At 33.4% G+C, this 21,432-nt stretch overlaps 1 protein-coding gene across 2 annotated transcripts in view; it reads right to left on the bottom strand.

Moving 5' to 3' along the window:
• FCHSD2 (FCH and double SH3 domains 2) overlaps nucleotides 1-21,432 on the bottom strand; it is a 241,716-nt gene that overhangs the window by 27,856 nt on the left and 192,428 nt on the right. For both annotated transcript variants that reach the window (XM_023521654.1, XM_011377401.2), the window contains exons 10-12: nucleotides 21,114-21,209; nucleotides 16,851-16,967; nucleotides 6,703-6,807 (exon numbers count right to left, since the gene is read on the bottom strand). In XM_023521654.1, the coding sequence (XP_023377422.1) occupies nucleotides 6,703-6,807; nucleotides 16,851-16,967; nucleotides 21,114-21,209 (318 nt within the window). The remainder of the gene's footprint in view (nucleotides 1-6,702; nucleotides 6,808-16,850; nucleotides 16,968-21,113; nucleotides 21,210-21,432) is intronic.

Raw genomic sequence — 21,432 nt, 5'->3', positions numbered from 1 at the left:
TTATTATACTTTTCAAAGTTGCAAATTTTGACTTGCTGAGCAATGTGAAATTGGACTGCAAATACTCATGAGAGCTGATTCATAGTAGATGGGTAAACATATTCCACATGTACTTTAAAAGGACATATATTCTTATCTTGTGGGGTGGAGTGTTCTATAAATGACAATTAGATAAAGTTGGTTGATAGTGTTGTTCAATTTTCTATATTCTAACTGATTATCTAGCTCCTTATTCTATCAATCACTGAAAGAAATGTTGAAATCTCCTTTTAGTTCTGTCAGATTTTGCTTCATGTATTTTATAGTTCTATTAGTAGTTACGTACACATCTAGGAGTGTTATGTTTTCTTGATGAACTGCCCTTATTTTAAATCATTATGAATTATCCCTCTTGTTCTGTAGCCTATTTTGTGTGATATTAATATAATCACTCCAATTTTTAATGAATAGAGTAACGGCTGAAATTTCTGCCCAGTTTTTTGTTTTCCAGCAGTTGTTTCCTGCCAAGCTCCTTGGAGTTTCTGCTCCACATGTGTATTCAGGATTTGGATAGTTATTTATATGCAAACTTGAGGACTCACTGACATTCATCCTCAAGCCAGTAAAACGCTCTGCTGTAATTCTAGTGTGCAGCCCTTCAAAAAGTGCTGTAAAATGTAAATGTCACCAAGTATAGTCCCGTTCTTTCAAGGGTTGATTGCTCTCCAGTTTTTATATGCTTTGGGTCATATAAATAGGTATTTTAAATATTTTTTACCCCAGATTAATAATTGTTACCTAGAAGAGGACATAAGCTAGTCTGTTATTACCAGAAGCAGAAACCCTTACAGAGATATATTCTACATTCAAAAAGAACTATGAAGAAATTTTAAATTATATTCAGTAGTTTATTATTAATCATATTTATATGGTAATTTTGAAACTTTAATATATACTACAGGATAAAGCAAATAAAATATGATAATATTATCAGGAACTAAGATTTTCAATATGAGAAAAAAGATAAATATAAAATCAAAGAAGTTTAACAAAATCCTTATAATCTTAAATTTTAATTGAAAATATCAATATGAATTCATGATTAAAAAAAATATTTCCTAGCTCTAACAACAAAGGAAGGGGCAAAAATAAGTAACACCCATAATAATAAGCACCTTCACAGTCTAGACCTTGGTATCTGAATACTCTTCTCTATTGAAAGAAATCAGAATTTGGCCTTGGAGAAATGGCCAAATCTAAATCTGGGTGAGGAAAATATAAGGTGAGCGTATGATAGCTGTTGTGCTAGAAAGCAAGAAGAGTGTTTAAAGACTAATGGGAATGTCAAAAGGACATGAAAGTCAGCTTAAATAGACTTTCACTGGCCAAATTTAGACAATATGGGGCTTTAAAAAGCCCCAATTACAACTGTAATTGAAAATATACTAAATAAATAAAAATCCATAATAAACTTAGAACACACAAGGTGGGACCCCATGAGAAGCAAAGAATAACTACTGGGGAAAGAACATCTACCGTGAAGCTATCTACGAACTGAAAAATTCCCAGAGCTTGTACAGGGCTGAAAGATGTTGCAACTCTATCCAGTCAGAGTTGAGAGATATTGCTGGATACCCAAGGCATAGAAACTGCAGAAAGAAAATGCATCAGTAATAGGGCTTAATTAATTAGCCTTACTGGAAGAGCTACTCTAACCCAGCCCGAACAAAACTTAAAAGCAAGCCTCAAATGGATCAAACTGATCAGCAAGTAACTAACTGACTTGCCCAACACAAAACTCAATAGCCTTTAAAAGAAGAAAAGAGAATTCAGACACTCAAGCCAAACATTTACAATTTCTAGTATTCAATAAAAAATTACTAAGTATTGGAATAGCAAAAAAATATAAGCCACAATTAGAGGAAAAATCAGTCAATAGAGAGCCAGAATTCACAGATATGATATGGTAAGTAGACAAAGACTTTAAAGTCACTATTATAAATATACTTAAAGATTTTTAAAAACACAAAGATAAATAGGAGTGAACTGGAAGACATAAAGACTTAAACAGAATTTATAGAGCTGAAAACATAATATATGAAATCAAAATTCAGAGGATATACCCTGACCTAAACAGTAGGTTATACACTACAGAAGAAAAGATCAGTAAGCTTGAGTACATAATGATAGTAACTACTCTTCAAACTGATAGTAACTACTTATCATACAAACATAGTGACAGCAACTACTCATTAAGATAAAAAAGAATAAGGCTAGATAAACGATGTGTGGGTGATCTTAGTGTGTGATCTGTAGAACAATATCAAGCAATCTAATATTCAGGTTGCTGGAGTTGAACTAACCTGCCAGAAGGCAGATCAGTTGTGACTGGGTCACAAGAGCACTTTTTGGGGTGATAGAAATATTTTATATCTTGATTGTGGTGGTGGATATTTAGGGTTATGCATCTGTCAAAGCTCATCAAACTGTTTACTTGAAATGGTTACATTTTATTATATGTATATCTTGAGTTGATTTTTAAAATTCCATGACATCATAATGATACTTAAGAGAGAAAAGTATCCATTTGCCATCACTTGCCAATTGTAATGGGGGGAGGAGTGAGGAAAGAACCTTAACAGTGGAAAGATCTAGCACCACTTTAATTAAGTGACTACTGTTAGAATCACTCATAATCAGGCAAAATGATAAAAACCACACTGTGATGAATAACACAGCATCATCTATAAAGTATTCTTGCCCAAAATACTGACTCTAATCATTTTACAGAACAGAATTAACTTCGATTATAGAGAATTACAGAATTAACTTCCATTTTACAGAATAAACACACAAAGCTGATAATGAAAAATATTAATAGCTGAAGTTAGTATGCTGGGAAATATATATTTATTGTTCGTCTTTTCTATATGTTTGAAAATTTTCACAATAAAAATTGACTAAAGTGATTAGTCAAGAGGTATGTTAATATACCATACAATGAGTACAGTGAAACTCCATAATAACAGGCCCTGAGGTAATATAAATTTGGATATGATGTAATTGGAAATTCTGGACTTTCTGGTTATAACCACTGTTCTCACCTACTTCAAATGAAAATCCAAACTCATGAGGCCCCAGTCCCCACCCTCCTATTCCTGGAAGATGCAAGGCCAACTGTGTAGGGGGCTTTTTCAGAGAAGAAGACCACTTTGTCTTTTCAGAAGAGAATCCCTCTGCTTTGCTTTATGAGGCAGATAGCAACCCCAAACCACAGAAAGGTTGGGACTTGCGCAGGCCTCAATGACGATTAGTAATTTTGAATTCCTAGTGTACAAGAGAACCTTGTGAGAGAACGTTTTAAGAGAAAATGGTATCTATGAAAATGTGTTTAAATAGACAATAATTGATCTTTTTTGGTTTTGTTAATTCACTTGATATCACGTACTTTGGCTTTCAAATGTACATTCAATTCAGATCACAGAATATAGTTAATATCTTAGAGAAAGAATGATATAGTCTATAGTTCCTCCTGCAGACCTACATCAAACATGAGTTATTAAAAATTTGGGGGTATCTTTAAATTTTACATCAACTTTCTCCTCTTTGTGTTAAACATTTCACTGCCATAAGAAGAAACAATTATCTTCAACCCAAATAAAAGGTACAATTTAAACATATAAAAATAATTCTGTTCTGGAACAACATGAGTCATGTATATATAAGCTCCTAAAAAGATGGCTTTTTAAAACTTTTGGTTTCTTGGCAAGCTACTTTTAAAATAGGTATGTCACATGAGGAATGTGTGTGTGTCTGTATGACAAAGGCATTTTGAAAATTCAAATACTTAAATACCAGGTTAGAAAAACTGTTATTGAAGTTTAATTTAAGCAGCTATTGCTTCAATTCTTGAATCAGTTGGGGGTTGCAAATAGTAGCATATCTAGTACAAATATTTCTGTGACCGTCATAGAAATAGAACAATAGCTTATTTATTGCTGTATGTCTAGTATATTCATCAGTATCTGGCACAGAGCAGGTACTCATTAAATATTTGTTAAACTAATCCACTATTGAATTTGCTCCCGAATTAACCAGTCAGTAATTAATCAATCATTTAGAAAAAATTTTTTTAATCTATTACTGAACACCACAAAGGTTTTTATTCTAATCAGCAAATCTAAATGGAAACACAATATAGAAAAGATTGGATAAAGCAGATTAACCAACAAGGGAGGTTAACATTCATTTTAGTAGGAGTTAAAAACCAAACATGAAGGATATAATGGAATTTTAACCAGCTCTCTTCTTTTGTATAGGTATTTATAATAAACGACTATTGAATAAAAAGAGAAAATCCAATGGAAATGATATACACGCAGGAGAAAGAAAAAGGGAATTCAATAAAACCATTATTGTCACTTTCTCTGAAGGTTCTTGTGGTGTAGTTCATCCAAAAATTTCACTGTGACAATCCTGTAAGTACGACCCTAATACTACCCTCATATTGGCCATCTAATTTTAGCTAGGTTATTCTCTGTATCTGATAAAGTGGACATCATGTGAGAAACCACTTTAAGATAGCTGTAGAATTAACTATATTTCACAGTCATTAAAAAATGAGATAGTGGATCTGGCGTCATGGTTTTTAGCATATTTCATATTTTTGGTAAGAAAATTATACTTGAGATGCAGAATTAAATACTGGTATTAGGAGAAATGAGACATTCTGTTGTGGGAATCTCAGTTCATAGTTTTACCTTTAAGCTAACAAACACAGTATTTAGCACATTCATGGAAACAGCAGGTCATTCAGCCTAAATGCAGACTTTGTGTTACTGGTACCTATTACTGCACTACTGGGGGTTTGGTGGAGCTAGGGTAGCAGATGGTGACACCATGGATGGAGTCTGGAAATGGAAAATACAAGAGAGAACACGCCCTTTAGAAAACTTCTGAGACTTGTCCTGTTCTACCGAGGCTCTGACACTGGCTTCACTCAGAGTCTGAAGAAACAAACAACAGAAAAAAATTCTTCTACACAGCCAATGTTTCTCAAACTAGGCAACAGCTTGCCAATACTACTTGGCCAGCGTACTAGGGAAGTGGTTTAGCCATGACCCTGAATTTGGAGAGGAAAAAGGCTATTTATTGTATACCCTGCCCTCTTCACTACGGGGGCTCTAGATCATGTGCCAGGAAAAACGGCGAGTTTGGGTTACTGGGACTTCTCTAGACCAAGCAGATGGCAAGCCATTTCTGGTTCAAATTGCTTCCATGGGGTTGTGTCAAAAACATGCTCATATTCTTTGTTTGCCTATGGTGCCTCTCCACCGCATCCCCTCACCCCAAAACACGTCCTCAAAACCTATAGAGTCCTGAGGGGTATTTAAAAATCATTAAATTAGATTAACCCTCAACCAGTACAAGAATTCCTCACATAGAGTCCCTGACAGATGTTTGCCCAGAATCTTTTTGTACACTTACAGTGCTGCACTGTGTCATAGGGGAGCTTATTCCGTCATTGGGAAGATCTGACTGTTGGAAAGTATTTCTCAATACCAGGCTCAAATCTGCCCTCTTCCTACCTTCTTGCTTTGGTTCAAGTTCTGCTTCTTGAGGTTGCCTGGCATAAATCTGTGCTATGCCTCTCTCTCTGACTAATCGAATACTACTAATCTGTCAATACCCATTTAAGTCTTACCTTTTCTGTGTTACCTGCCCCAACAAGTCCTCCCATAATGATCTCTGTTTCTTCTGGGTTACTTAAGTAGGCTTGTATGGACCACTTCTTGGCACTTATGTTTTATGGTCTTAGTTATCTTTGGCATTCTTTATGCCTTCCTAACAAGAACATGTTCTCCTTGAGGGCTGGACAGCCTCAGTCTTTTTTTAAATGTCTATTTCCACATCCTTTCACCATGGTGCATTGGGAAGATAACTACCCAAGTGTGCATAGGTCCTCTGTGAACTGGTTCTAAACACAATTATTTTACTTACTTCTTACTATATTTCCTTACAAAAATCCTCCACGCCAATCAAATCTAACTGCCAAACTAAATCTTACGTCTTCCTCCTTCTCAAATAACTTACTTCTTTCCATATCAATCTCTCTCCCTCTAGGTCAGAGAATATTAGCCTATGGTACAAGAACTTCTGGACACTGTACACAAAAATGTACAATGTTTCTTGTGGGAGAAAGGCTTTCACACTTTCATACAACCCTCAAAGAGATCCCTTTGCCAACCTCCACTTGCCCCAAATTAAAATACACCGTTGTAACTTTTTTTGCCTTGTTTGCTTAACCAAGTCTCTTCTCTCTTCTTAAAAGCTCGGCATATGCCCTGGATCCAAGGTTCTAGAAAACTTTCCATATAGGAGAGAATTTTCTAGTCTCTGAACTTTACATATATCAATTTCTATACCATTAATTTGACTGATTTATTATGTATCTTGTGAAACTTTAAAATTAGTATCTTTGTGACTTAATTCTTTTGTTATTTAATGTTTCATGATTATAAACTCTTCTTAGTGGGTTCAGTATCTTTTCGTTGTGTGTACTACCTTGTACGAAACAGGTACTCAAAAATAACATTGTAGATACAGATGCAGACGGTGAATTATCTTTAAAATAATCAGTGTATGGAAACTGAATTCTAAAGGTACATTTCACAGTTAAGATGCTGGAGCTAGGCCACATGCCACAATTAGCTGCCACCTCACCTCTGCTTTACGAATATTTTCTCTAGCTTCATCTATTTTCTGTTCCAACTCAGCTCGGCTTTGTTCTGATACTGCAACTCCATGACATTCCAGATCATCTAAAACCTAGTAAAGAAAATAAGAAAACAATTACTGTTTTTTCTTAAGTGACTAGAGTAGTTAGGTAATTTAAGACTTTAGTAATGAGTGTGCAGGAGTCCCTTTTTAACCTTTTTTTATATTTTGTTTATTAAAAAACACTGAATAATTATAGACCCACAGGAAGTTGCAAAAGTAGTACAGAGTCCCTTACTCCAAGTTCCCCTAATGGCAACAACTTGCTTAAGTATAGCACAGTATGAAAACCAGGAAACTGACATTGGCATAATCTACAAATGTTGTTTTGATTGTATGTTTTGATATACATACCTTTAATTTTTAAAAACTACATGCATATAAAGTATTGTTACAAAACAACAATACAAAATGGCAAAAAGTCTGTTATATCTGTGCACCCCACCATGTACCTTCCTCCCCAAGATAACCACTGTCTTATCAATTTATGTATGTTTTTCAAACCATTTCTTATGTATTTCCTATATACTTGCGGTTTTGTTTAAAAAATAATGAAAGGAGATTGATCCTCCCCTCAATGTGTTTGAAAAAACTTTTTATGTTTTTACAAATAAATTGATTTCCTTCTCTAATTAATCGACAGATTCAATAGTTTAACTGTAGCATGCTTTATTTACTCTTAATCTATTGCTATTTGAGTTTGCAAATTTCTCAATGTTATAAATAGTACTATACAAACAATGCAGTCAATGACTCTTTGAACATATGTGGGAATATTTAAGATAAAAAACATAGAAGTGGAAATTGTACATTTTAATAGACATTACCAAATTGCCCCCAAAAGGTTGTACCTACTCTTCTATTAGTAGTGTATGAGAGTATGTTTCTCTATATCTCCCCAACACTGGATATTCTCCATCTCTAATTTTTGCCGATATATAAAGATTATCACATAAAGATTTTCATTTCTCTGTAATAGAGAGAGCATCATTTCACATGTTGTTGGCCATCTGTATTTCTATCTTTATAAATAGGCAGTTCATATTCTATACATACTTTTCTATTTTTTTGGCTTTCTGTCATTATTTACATATATTTCTTTCTAGATATTAGTTTTTTTTCTGTTATTTACATTACAAACAACTCCTCCTATTCTATTCATTTTCTCTTAACTTTTAAAAGTTCTTTTGTTTTACAGAAATTTTTAGTTTTTATGTGGATATATTTATCAATCTTTTCCTTTGTGTGTCCTAGGTTTTGTGTCTTGCTTAAGAAGCCATCTGTAATATACCAAAAAATTCTATATTTTTCCAGTTTTCAAAAATCTTGTGTTTGGCACTTAGCTCTTAATTCTCCTGAAATTTATTTTGTATTTGGTGGAAGGGAGGAATCTACATTTTCCCCCAAATATACAATTTCTCTAACACCATTTACTGAATAAACCCTTTCCTTAAAGCTCTGAAATGTTATTAACAAGTTTTTTATTATGAAAAATTTCAAATATACTCAAAAGTAAAGAGACTAGTATGATGAACTTCTATATACTGATCACCAAGATTTAAGAGTTAACAAGATTTTCCACATTTGTTTTATCTATTTTTTGTTGTTTGTTAAAGCGTTTTAAAGCAAATTCCAGACGTCATGTCATTTCACTCTTACACACTTTTGTAACAGTCTTTAAAAATATAAACTTCGGGAAAAAAAATGCAACCGCCATGCCATTAACAGAACTAACAATATTTCCTTGGTAGCCTTAATAAGTTTGTTCATCATTAAATTTCCCTGCCTGCCTCAGAATGACGTTTTATGATTTATTGGTTTAAATCAGTATCTAAAGATCCATACACACACAGATCATTTTAATTACTATGGTCAGTGTTTTATGTATCAGTATGCACTAAAGGTACATTAAGTTTCATTAGTGTTGTTCTTGGCTATTCTTGTACAATAAAAAAAATCCGGATACATTTTAGAACCATTACTTTCAAGTTCCTTTAAAAATATCTTTTAAGTTTCATTGAGATTGAATTGAAATTACACATAAATTTAATAAAATCCACATATTTTTGCATCTCTCTAATTACTTATGCCTTCTTTTATGTTCTTGGCTGAAAAAATGTCTTCTTATAGGTCATGACATTTCACTGGTTGATTCATCAGTATTTTATTGCTGTGGTAACTATTTTTTTCCAACTGCATTTTACAACATATTATTTCCAGTTAATAGGAAAACTAATGATTTTTGTATATAATCTTGTATCTATTCACCTTACTGAACTCTTATTATTTCTAAGAGTTTGACAGTTTGGTCTCTTACATTTTGAAGGTACACAATCACATCATTTATAAATAATGACAGAAGTACCTTTTCCTAATATTTATATACCCTTAGTTTTCATTCATTACTGCACTGGCTAAATGACACTGAAAAGTTGTGGTGATGATGGGTATTATTTTCTTATTATCACTGTAGTAGGCAGAATGGTCTTCAAAAGATGTCTACACCCTAATCCCTGGAACTATGTATATGTAAGATATAATCTGCAGATATATTAGAATTATAGACCCTAAAATAGGGAGATTATCCTGGATTATCTGAGTGGGCCTAATCTAATCACATGATCTCTTATAAACAGAGAACTTTCTCTGGCTGGAGTGAGATGAGAGATGAGCCAAAAGGGAAGTCAGTGAGATTCCAGGTATGAGAAAGATTCAAGACACCATTGCTGGCTCTGAGATGTAGCAGCCCATGCACAAGAAAACAGAGAGACTGGCCTCTTGGAGCTAAGTGTAGCTCCTAGCTAATAGCCAAAAGGAAACAGGGACCTCAGTCCTAAAGTTATAAGGAACTGGATTCTGACAACAACCTGCAGGAGCTTGGAAACATTTTCTCCCCCAGAGGCCAGCATAGCTGACATTTTGATTTTGGCCTTGTTAGAGCTGGAGCTGAAAAACCAACCAAGTCCACTAGGACTTCTGACTCTCGGAACTGTGAGATAATAAATAAATTTATAATCTTTTAAGTAACTAAGTTTATGGTAGTTTTTTATGGTAGTTATAGAGAACTAATACAACCATCAAGTATAATGTTTGCTATAAGCCTCAGGAAGATATCCTCATCAGGGTGAAAAAGTCTTTATCCAGCTAGCTGGGAATTTTGTTTTATTTTTTAATCACTATGGGATACTGAATTTTATCATTGTTTTTGGTAACTATGAAAATAATCATATAATTTTTCATCTTTATTCTGTAAATGTAGTTTACTATACTGATAAATTATCTAATGTTGAATCATCCTTGCACCTCAATTAGTCATGTGCTTTTAAAACACAGCTGGATTCATTTTTATTCAACTTTATTTAGCATTTTTACAAGTTCGTTATATCTTTGTTAAAAGTCAGTTGATCCCGTATATGTGGTGTGCCTATTTTTAGACTCGTTATTTTGTTCTATTCACCTATAAGTGTATTCTTACACCAATACTGCAACATCTTGATTACTGTAGTTTTATGTCTAAAATGAGGCAAAGTAAGCCCTCCAACTTTATCCTTATTTATCAAAATTGTTTTTGACTATTCTAGATCATTTGCATTCTCATATATATTTTAGAAGCATTTGTCAATTTCTACTAAACAAACAAACAAACAAACAAACCCTAACAAACAAACTCTGCTGGATATTTGACTTGGATTGTGTTAAACATATGGATTAATATGGAGATAACTGACATTTTTAAAATATTGAAACTTCTATTCCATCAGTCTATATGTCTGTTCTTATGCCAATACTACAATATCTTGAATACTGTAGCTATGTAATAAGTTTTAAAGTCAGGAAGTATGAGTCTTCCAATTTTGTTCTTTTTCAAGATTGTTTTAGCTATCGAAGGTCCCTTGAAATTCCATATGAATTTTAGAGTGGGTTTTTCTATTTCTGCAAAAAACACTGTTGGGATTTTGATAAGGAATGTATTAAATCTGTAGATTACTTTGGATGGTATTGTCATTTTAATGCTATCTTCCATTCCTTGAACATAGGATGCCTTTCCATTAATTTATGTCTTATTTAATTCCTTTCATCAATGTTTTATAGTTTTAGTGTACAAGTCTTTTGCCTCCTTCATTAGGTTTATTCCTAAGTATTTTATTCTTTTTGATGCTGTTGTAAATGGAATTGTTTTCTTAATTTCCTTTTCAGATTATTTATTGTTAGCATATAAAAATGTAACTGATTTTTGCGTGTTAATTTTGTATCCTGCAACTTTGCTGGATTTGTTTATTAACCTGTGTGTGTGTGTGTGTGTGTGTGTGTGTGTAAAATATTTAGGATTTTCTACATTTAAGATCATGCCATTTGTGAACAGGGATAATTTTATTTCTTCCTTTTCAATTTGGATGGCTTTTATATTTCTTTCTCTTCAAGTAATTGCTGTGGTTAGGATTTCTAGTAGTGTGTTCAATACAAGTGGCAAAAGGGGGCAACCTTATCTTGTTCCTGATCTTAGAGGAAATGCTTTCCATCTTCTACCATTGAATATCACTGCTTTTTAACAAATTGATTATGATATGCTTGATGTGATCTTTGTGTTTTACCTGTCTGGGTTTGTTGAGCTCCTTATATTTTGGGGTTCACAGTTTTTATTAAATATGGACAGTTTTCAGCTATAATTATTTTTTCAAATATTTCCCTCCCCCTCTCTTTCTGTCTCCCGAAGGAGTCTCTTTTTAACTCATAAAGTGTGTCAGATCACATATTGTCCCACACAGGTCAATGATGCTCCTTTCATTTTTAAAAAGTTTTTTATTTCTCTGTTTCAGTTTGCCTAGTTTCTTTTGCTATGCTTTAAAATATTGTCATTATTTTTTTGCAGCAACTAATCTATTGAATTTTTCAATTCAAATATTGTATTTTCAGCTCTAAGTTCCATTTGGTTCTTTTGTCTATATTCCTTTTCTTTCCTCAATATGTTCATATTTATTTTCTTTTAAATCCTTGAGTTTATTCACTGTTCTAAAGTTCACATGTGCTGGAAGTCCTAGCCACAGCAATTAGACAAGAAAAAGAAATAAAAGGCATCCGACTTGGAAAGGAAGAAGTAAAATTGTCATTATTTGCCGATGACATGAAACTATATAGAGAGAATCCTAAAGATTCCACTAAAACTGTTAGAACTAATAAATGAATTCAGTAAAGTAGCAGGATACAAAATTAATATTCAGAAATCGGTTGCATTTTTATACATCAATAACTATCAGAAAGAGAAATTAAGAAAATAATTTTATTTACAGTCTCATAAAAGAAATACCTAGGAATAAATTTAACCAAGGAGGTAAAAGACCTGTACTTGGAAAACTATAAGACACTGAAAAAAGAAACTGAATAAGATACAAATAAATGGAAGGATATACCATGCTTATAGATAGGAAGAATTAACATTGTTAAAATGTTCATACTACCCAAAGCAATCTACAGATTCAATGCAATCCCCATCAAAATATCAACAGCATTTTTTCACAGAAAAATAATCTTAAAATTTATATAGAACTACAAAAGAACCCAAATAGCCAAAGCAATCTTAAGAAAGAGGAACAAAGTTGAACATATCATGCTATCTGATACCAAACTATACTACAGGGCTATAGTAATCAAAAGAGCATGGTATTGGCATAAAAAAAAAGACATATAGATCAATGGAATAGAGAACCCAGAAACAAACCCACACCTATATGGTCAACTAATTTACGACAAAGGAGGCAAGAATATACAATGGGGTAAAGACAGTCTCTTCAATAAATGGTATTGGAAAACTGGACAGACACATGCAAAAGAATAAAATTGGATCACTTTCTTATTTCATATACAAGAAAAAACTCAAAATGGATTAAATAATTAAATGTAAGACCCGAAACCATAAAACTCCTAAAAGAAAACAGAGGCAGTAAACTCTCTGACATTGCTGTTAGTAATATATTTTTTTTGGATATGTCTCCTTGGGCAAGGGAAACAAAAGAAAAAATAAACAAATGGGACTACATCAAACTAAACAGTTTTTGCACAGCAAAGGAAATCATAAACAAAATGAAAATACAATCTACTGAACTGGAGAAGATATTCATCAATGACATATCTGATGAGGAGTTTATATCCAAAATATCTAAGGAACTCACATAACTTCACACCAAGAAAAGAGTCTGATTAAATAATGGACAGAGAACCTGAACAGACATTTTTCCAAAGAGGACATACAGATGGCCAACGGACATATAAAAAGATGTTGAACATCACTAATTATCAGAGAAATGCAAATTAAAACCACAATGAGATATTACCTCACACCTGTCAGAATGGCTATCATCAATAAATCAACAAACAACAAGTGCTGGTAAGAATGTGGAGAAATGGAACCGTTGTGCGCTATTGATGGGATTGTAAATTGGTGCGGCCACTATGGAAAACAGTTTTGTGGTTCCTCAAAAAATTAAAAATAGAACTACCATATGACCCAGCAATTCTACTTCTGAGTATTTATCCAAAGAAATCCAAAATACTAATTCAAAAAGACATATGCACTCAAATGTTCACTGCAGCATTATTTATAATAGCTAAGATATGGAAGCAACCTAAGTGCCCATAAATGCATGGCTAAAGAAGATGTAGTACATTTATATAATGGAATATTATTCAGCCATAAAAAAGAATGAAATCTTGCCATTTGTGACAATATGGATGGACCTAGAAGGTATTATGCTAAGTGAAATAAGTCAGACAGAGAAAGACACATACCATATGATTTCACTTATATGTGGAATCTAAAAAAAAACAAAATAAATGAATAAACAAAACAGAAACAAACTCATAGATACAGAGAACATTTTGATGGCTGCCAGATGGGAGAAGGGGTTAGGGTGAAAAGGGGGAAGAGATTAAGATGTACAAATTGCCAGTTATAAAAACTGTCATGGGGATATAAAGTATAGCATAGGGAATATAGTCAGTAATATTACGATAACTATGTATGGTGTCAGATGGGTAAGAGACTTATCTGGTAACCACTTTGTAAGTTATATAAATGTCTAATTACTATGTTGTTCACCTGAGAAACTAACATAACATTGTATGTCAACTATAACTGAAAAATAAAAAATACTAAAAAAATAAAGTCCTTATTTGCTAATTCCATCATTTATGGGTCTGCTTTAATTGACTTTTTTCGGGGGGAAGGGTCATGGTTTACATTCTGCTGCTTCTTTTAATATGTAGTAATTTTTACTTGATTCTTGACATTGTTACTATGTTACTGAATGCTGGATTTTGTTTTCTTTCTCTGAAGAGTCGTAGATTTTTTTCTGGCAGGCAATTAAGTTACTTGTGGATTAGCCTGATCTTTTTGAAGCTTGTTTTAAAGCTCTGTTAGTTCTGAAGTAGCCTTATTCTAGGGTTAATTTAGTCCCACCATCAATGTATGATCCTTCTGTAATATCTTGAATACCCTAGGTGATCCATGAGTACTCTCGACTCGGCTGGTCAGACCTTGAATGTGTCCCCATTCGATGTGAACTCTGGGAATTGTTCATCCTATAATTCCATTGTTTTTCTTTACATGGTCTTGTGGGGTTTCACTCTATGCATGTGTGGTTTAGTATTCAACAATGGACTAAAGGGAGACCTATATAGATTTTTGGAATTATTTTTCTGCATTTCCCTGCAGTCTAGTACTCTGCCTTGAAAATTCATGCCACTTCAGCTTCTCTGAACTCTGATCTCTATCTTCTCACCTCAGCAAGACTGTGGTGCTCTGCTTCAGTCTCTCTCTCTGTACTGTAAAAGGGAAAGTGCCTTCAGGTGGAAAGCCTGGGAAGTTATAGGGCTAATTTAATTTATTTTCCCCTTCAGGTTTCATAATCCTGTTATTTACTACTGTCCAATGTCTGAAAATGTTTGTTTCATATATTTAGAACAATTTTATAGTTGTTTATGCAGGAAGGTAAGTGTGATCTCAGTTACTTCATCATGGCCAAAAGTAGAACTGATTTTAGTGTTTAAAAAAAAAACCCCTAATTTTATTGCTTAAAATATACTTTACTAGATTAAAGCCTATCACAGATCATACTATAAAGAACTGAAAAGTTATTGAAAGCTGATTGTCTCCACCTCACAGAAAGACACAACATGCCTCGATAAAAGAGAGAGGAAGCAGATTTATTTTTAATATTCAAACATTTACTTTCAAATATAGTCAAGCATTCTAGTAGGGAAAAAATCTCTTTATGTGCTTTATATTTCTACATATAAAGCTTCAGTAATTAATCTCATCACCATTTATTGGATGTGTGGGTATACAGATAACTTGTCTCTCTAGGTCACAAATTCTTTAACTGAGATAAACTATATTAGAGGAACTGAACCCAAGAAGCCTATCTGTCCTTAAATCTGATTTAGATGATGAGATTCTAGATTACAAGCTGAAGTCTGATGCCAGGCTTTGGAGGACTTGCGGTAAAGAGGAGAGTTATATGTTGCATGCAAGAAAGGTGCAAACTGTTATGGCAGAAGGTTGACTGTGGCAGATTATGCTTTTTAAAAAATAGCAACTATAATATTTCCTATTCCACATGTTCTTCTGGAACCTTGCTATTTCTCCACCAAGAAGTGGAATTTATGTCCTCTCCTTGAACCAGGATAGGCTTTTATGACTGCCTCAATTAATAAAAATGTGACATAATTAATATTATATTTTTCCCGACGCTACGTCAGAAAAGAGGATATAGCTTCTTTGTGGCTCACTCTTGGGACTCATACCTTTGGGGCCTTATGCTACTAGGTAAGAAGTAAGGCTAAGCTGAAGCTGCCATACTGGAGAGGTCATATGGAGAGACCACAGAAAGACAGATGCACAAGAAGCTCTAGCTATTCTAGTTCCCAGCTGTTCAAATCTTCTTGGTCCAAACAGCAGATATTTCAGTGGGAAAGCCCATGAGATGATTCTAGCACTGGTCACTGATTACAATGAGAGACCCTTAAGTGAGAACTGCCAAGCTGAGCCCATCTAATCCCCAGAGTAGGAAGAGACAATATAAAAAAACGCTTTTTTTTTGGCATTAAGTTTGAGTGTTTTGGTATGTAGCCTTAGATAAGTGGAACACTGAATTTGAGATGCCTGTGAGATAGTGCAAAGTAGATGTCAAAGCAGGCAAGAAGATATATGGATACACAGAACAAAGGCCCAATGTTGGAAATATTAATTTATTACCTGTTGATGAATAGGATTGCGTGAGACTGCCGATAATGGGAATAAAGAATAAGACAAGCAGACAGTCTAGTACAGAAATCTAAGAAATTTAAATATTTAAATGTGAGATGGGCAAGGAAAAACCTAGAAAAAGACTCTAGGAATGGCCAGAGCAGCAGAAGGTAAAACAGGACAATGCTATATCATGTATGACTAGAAAAGAGAATGTTTCAAGATAAAAGGAGTTATCAGTTGTGATAAAACACCCAATAGGTTAAGTAAGATGAGAGATCAAAGTGCCCGTCATTGGTGATTTTGGCATGTGCAGTCTCTGTGAAGTGGTGTATGGGAAAGGGCTAAAAAGTAAGTTGGATGTTAGGAAATATAGATATTAAATATGGAAAGTTCTTTTAAGCAGTTGGATATGGAGATAAAGAGAAGAATAAAGTTCTAAACAAATGGAAATTGAGAAAATTTTTACTATAGCTAAAATAATTTCTCAGCACTTTTAATTTACTCGTGAAGATACACTTTCATGGAATATCTAACTGTCTTCAAAAAATCTGTCTTGGAGATGAAAAGCCAAATTCAATCTATGTGTGTCTTGCCCAAGAGACTATAATACACTATTACTAGCCTTTTTTTAGGCACTTTCTATGGCAAACAGATGAATTACTGTGTTGCTGCTAGAGGGCTTCAGGAATTTCCAACCTAAGTAAATAGCTGACAGCATACTGCTGAGTGCTGAGAAATTACAGAAGAAACATATACAGGATATTTTTCACATTAATGAAATTCAACTCCTTAAATTGTTTAGACATTTGGCTTAAGCTAAATATAGCTTAAGACTCTTTTTTACACTTACTCGTTGTTGGTGAACAATGTTTTTGTGCTCACGTGCCACGCGTGTGGCCCATTTCCGAGCCTCCTTGTTTAGACTGTGTTCCTCTGTGGTTCCAGTTTCTGATTCTAATTGTCGGCTCTACAACACAAGAGAGAACAGAGAGAAGGCACTGTTATCCTTACAGAAATCACTACCATTTTGTAGGTGGATCTGAGAGCCTTCACTTCATCAGCACTCAAAACACGATACATGCTCTACTACTGTGGGATATTAGCAGAAAACTAGAGGGAAGTATGAAATCATAAATGACCAGGGTTTTTTGGTCTTACATTGCTGAACATTAAAACTTCATCTCTAATACTGTGGATTGATCCATCTGGGATGTGAAGAAAGCTAAGCTAGGCTAAGCTAGAAGAAAAAGTATTCATGCTAACCTATTATGACACTAATAGTTGCATAGGTAAAAATGGAAACGACTCAATAATTTCAATGGGATTACATAGTGGATAGAGTGAAAACAACAACAACAACAAAAAATAAACAATACAATAACAGCAATACAAACTCTCTGCCCTGCAAGATATTGGGTTTTAGTTTCAGGCCCATTACCAACTTACCATCAAAACTCGAACTAGCTTTTACCCTTCATTTGGGCTTTAATGTCACATGAAAGATAGTGATGCTAGATCAAATGATCACTAAGGGTTTATTCTAGCCCTAAAATGCTATGATTATGTTTCACAAAGAACAAACTGTAAAATCTAAATAAACAATAGTAATGGTTAAGCCCTACTGTGCAAGGTACTAAGGAAAGTACTTCACATACTCTTATAACAATCTTTTGAGATGGGTCGTACAGACAGTTTATAGAAAAGGAAACTGAGGCTCAGAGAGATTAAGTAAAATTTCCAGTGTCTACCAGATGTTAAATGTTACAGCTTTGATTATACAAGTCTGATTCCAGACTCAGAGCCCTTAACCTCTAAACTATCTGAACTTTCTCTAAACTCTCAAGAAACTAAGAAAAAAAATCTTTATTAAAATAATTAGGAAAGAAAACAATTTCTTAAATATAAATTACCCACAGAGAATTTTAACACAAAAAAAGCAAAATTTTATTATACTAGGATGGTCTTAGAAAACTGACTTTTGCTCAAAATTGGTAAAGTAGAATTTGATAAAATTTTAATATTTTTGTTGGGATAGGCAAGGCTGAAACACTTTTACTCTATGCAGACATTTCAGCTAAACCTAAATTATACAATGATAAAAGAATTGAAACAGAACAAAATAATACAAATCAAAAGCTAATTAATTTTATAATTATATGTTATACTCTGATTCAATTTGGGGGGGACTAGGAATCTGGGAATTAACTTTAGTGTTATATTTTGCTTTGCAAAAGGATCTAGGCATTTCAATTTATATCTGTCCTCAGAAGTCAGAGTTTAAAATGTTAAACCCTGGATGAAGATGCAAAGGCAATCTACATTAGTCAGAAGAATCTGATATATAAGGGTAATTTAGGTGTATTCTAAAGAGCCCAGGTATAGATTTTTAAGTCAGACAGACCTAGTTTTAATACTTTCTATGCCACTTACTGGCTTTATGATCTTGGGTATGTTAATCTGATCTTAGTTACATCTGAAAATTGGTGAAGATGTCTCCTATCTCATAAAGGTCATTAGGATAAAATTCAGCCATATTTTAAACATCCTCTTATAGTATGTATATATATTAAGTATCCAATAAATGGTTTGTTAATGTTAAAGATCCAATTGAAAATTATTTGAAACAAAAAATTTTCTCATTACTGTTAAAAAAAACCCCCAAATAATTCTTAAGTTCTTGATAGCCCAAAGAATAAATCATAAACAAGATTAAAAACTTATTGAAAGATCTTAAAGAGAATGAAACTGTAGGGAGTAGAGTTGATGAAAAAGGAGGCAATTGATGGAAAAATTTATTTTTTATTACTGAGCAACATTTTGGGAACAGGTAAATAGGTCTAAAATATGTTTGGGCTACAGATGGTGATAGTCCATATGCTCAGTGTCTGCTGCATTGAAATGTGCCTCAAAACAGAACAGGAAGAACAGCAATTTTAGAAATACAACAGAAGACAGTGGTGATTAGTCTTTCCTACATGTCCTCTACTCACCTGACAGGAAGAGTGGGCTAATGAGCACCAACAGGTGCTCTCTACTCCATGACAGACTTAGTGCTACCAACTCCAAGAGGAAACCAGAAAAGCAAGTAAACAATGGCTCCATTCTCACATGCAAAAACAGTACTAGTCTAAACTGAGTACTGTAATAATTAATTATTTGGGATTTCATTTCTTGTGGGCAGTAAGAATACCTAACTTAAAACAAAACAAAAAGTACATGCAAATATATCTTGTAGTTAAAAACATTTTTTAAAAAATGATTATTCTAAAGGCTTTTTCGATGGTTAACAATCTGGGATAATTTTTATAAAAGTATGGGCATTTATCTTTTTCCATTATGGAAAAATTAATTGCTCCCCAAATGCTCAACATTTCTTTCAGAAAACAGAGTAGCATGCAGAAAGAACATTAATACTGCCATCAGGACAGTAATGTGCCATTTGCTCACTGTATGACTATGGACAAGTCTGTTTTCCGTTCTAGGCTTCAGTTTTCCTTTAATAAAGGCAAGGTTAGCTCTAAGGTTCTTTTCAGCACTCTTGTTAAGGAAAACTAAAGTGCTTCAGACAAGATAAAAAATGAGAAGTTCAATCTTTTCATTATAAATAGAAAGGGAAATCCCTAATTTATAAAGGAAAATGGAAAGCCCAATCTTATGCATTCAGTGGTCCCTTATACATATATCTTTCATTCCAATACCAGGTCCCACCCTTCATTAACATGCAAACCCATATATCCCAGTCCTCCCACCCTTGACCCACAACCCCATATACCTCAGCTATGGTCATTCTCAGAGCACTGACAGGGGAGAGCTCAATATCCACCAGTTGGGCAGCTTTTAAACTCTGCCCAATAAAGATTGCACAAGGACAGAAAACAGCATAGAGTTAAAATTTTAAGGCAAACAGGGACACACAGCTAAGAACATTTAGCACAGTGTCTAGAAACAACAAAGGATTTAGGGCTGCAGTTAGGCTTTGGACAAGTGAGATGAGAGTCACTGTTATTCTGATTTTCTGAGGAAAATGAGCAAATTAGTCGCAATTTTAAGTCAAGCTTGGCAAACTTGTCCATACTCTATTTTCTAATGCTCTGCTTCATTCCTCCCAGGTTTCAAATCAGTCAATTATAGGACAATGTCACTGAATCAGTAAGCAAAAGCTGATTGAATAAAAAAAACACTACTGTAAAGGACAACGGTATAATCTAGAAGAAAATGCTTTTTTTTTATAGCCACAAAAAGGGTTACTTAAAATTTAGTAAGAAAAGTAATGAAGATAGCTCTAGCAAAGGTTTCTATTAAACTGATACTATTAAACTATGATATCGTAAACTCCCTTGATTTTGATTCTACATTTACCAACAGACCCTACCAGTATAATCTGATTATCCTTTTGGCTAGCCTACATTGAGAAAATGTGCTAGATATGCTAGCACATAGATATATGCTACACATGTCCCCTCTCACCTTGTAGAAGTTAATTTTTTTTGTTGTTGTTATCAAATTGGTATTTCGGTTCTTTTCTAAAATTCAAAAATGGCATTTTTCATAGAGTAAACTAAAGGGTAAAAATGGATGATTAATGTCTGCTTTGTAAAAAGTGCCAATTTGGCATCTGTGTTAATACTTTACCATTCTAAGAAATCTGAAAGAAATTATAAAGGGCCTATAATTTTGTATAAAACCAATCAAAATATTTGCATGCACATATTCATTATTCTATTTATTAATTGTATTCTGATTAAAACTTAACCACTGGTTTCTTTGAAAAGGTATATATACATGTGAACAATTTCATGGATAGAAGGTATAATTTATATTTAAGCTGAAAAAAAATTTACTGAATTTTTTTCTTTTTCCCTAAGTTCACTTTTCACATTTTCAGTAATGTCTTATAACTTAACCCAATTTAGTAGGAAGTTATATGCATAAAGATACTGAGTGTGTCAGTCATATTTTATGAAGAAGAAATGTAAGTTTCTCTGTATCCTCACAGTTTGTTATAAAATTAATAAGCCATACTTGGCTTTTTCTGTCTATTCCAAAGATAATAGTTGTTTGAGCACAAACATAGCTTACAAACAAATGAAATGAAAATGTGGAATTCCCTTACAGTATCACTGTCACAAGGTTGGAACTGGAAGGGCTGGGGTTTGTGAAATACAGCATTCTCTTGTAGAAACAGCTGAAGATTATAGTCCCGTACCACCTAAAGAGAAAATAAAATATCTTTAAGTCTTTAATCAGGTTTAAATGCCTAGTAATCACATTTTAAGGTTTAAGATTTATTTTGCTGTTTTTCAAAATGCAAAATCATTCCAACACTACATGGTCAAAAAGAAATGATAATTACACTTTTTTTTTTCCACTTTAGAAACCAGTTGTTACTTGTGTACTATTTTCTCAAGAATCTAAATTTGGAAAGTACTAGT

The sequence above is a fragment of the Pteropus vampyrus genome, unplaced genomic scaffold, assembly GCF_000151845.1.
Source record: "Pteropus vampyrus isolate Shadow unplaced genomic scaffold, Pvam_2.0 Scaffold311, whole genome shotgun sequence".
Lineage (NCBI taxonomy): Eukaryota > Metazoa > Chordata > Mammalia > Chiroptera > Pteropodidae > Pteropus > Pteropus vampyrus.
Note: the sequence above shows the minus strand (reverse complement) of the source record. Positions and strands in the feature narration are given on the sequence as shown.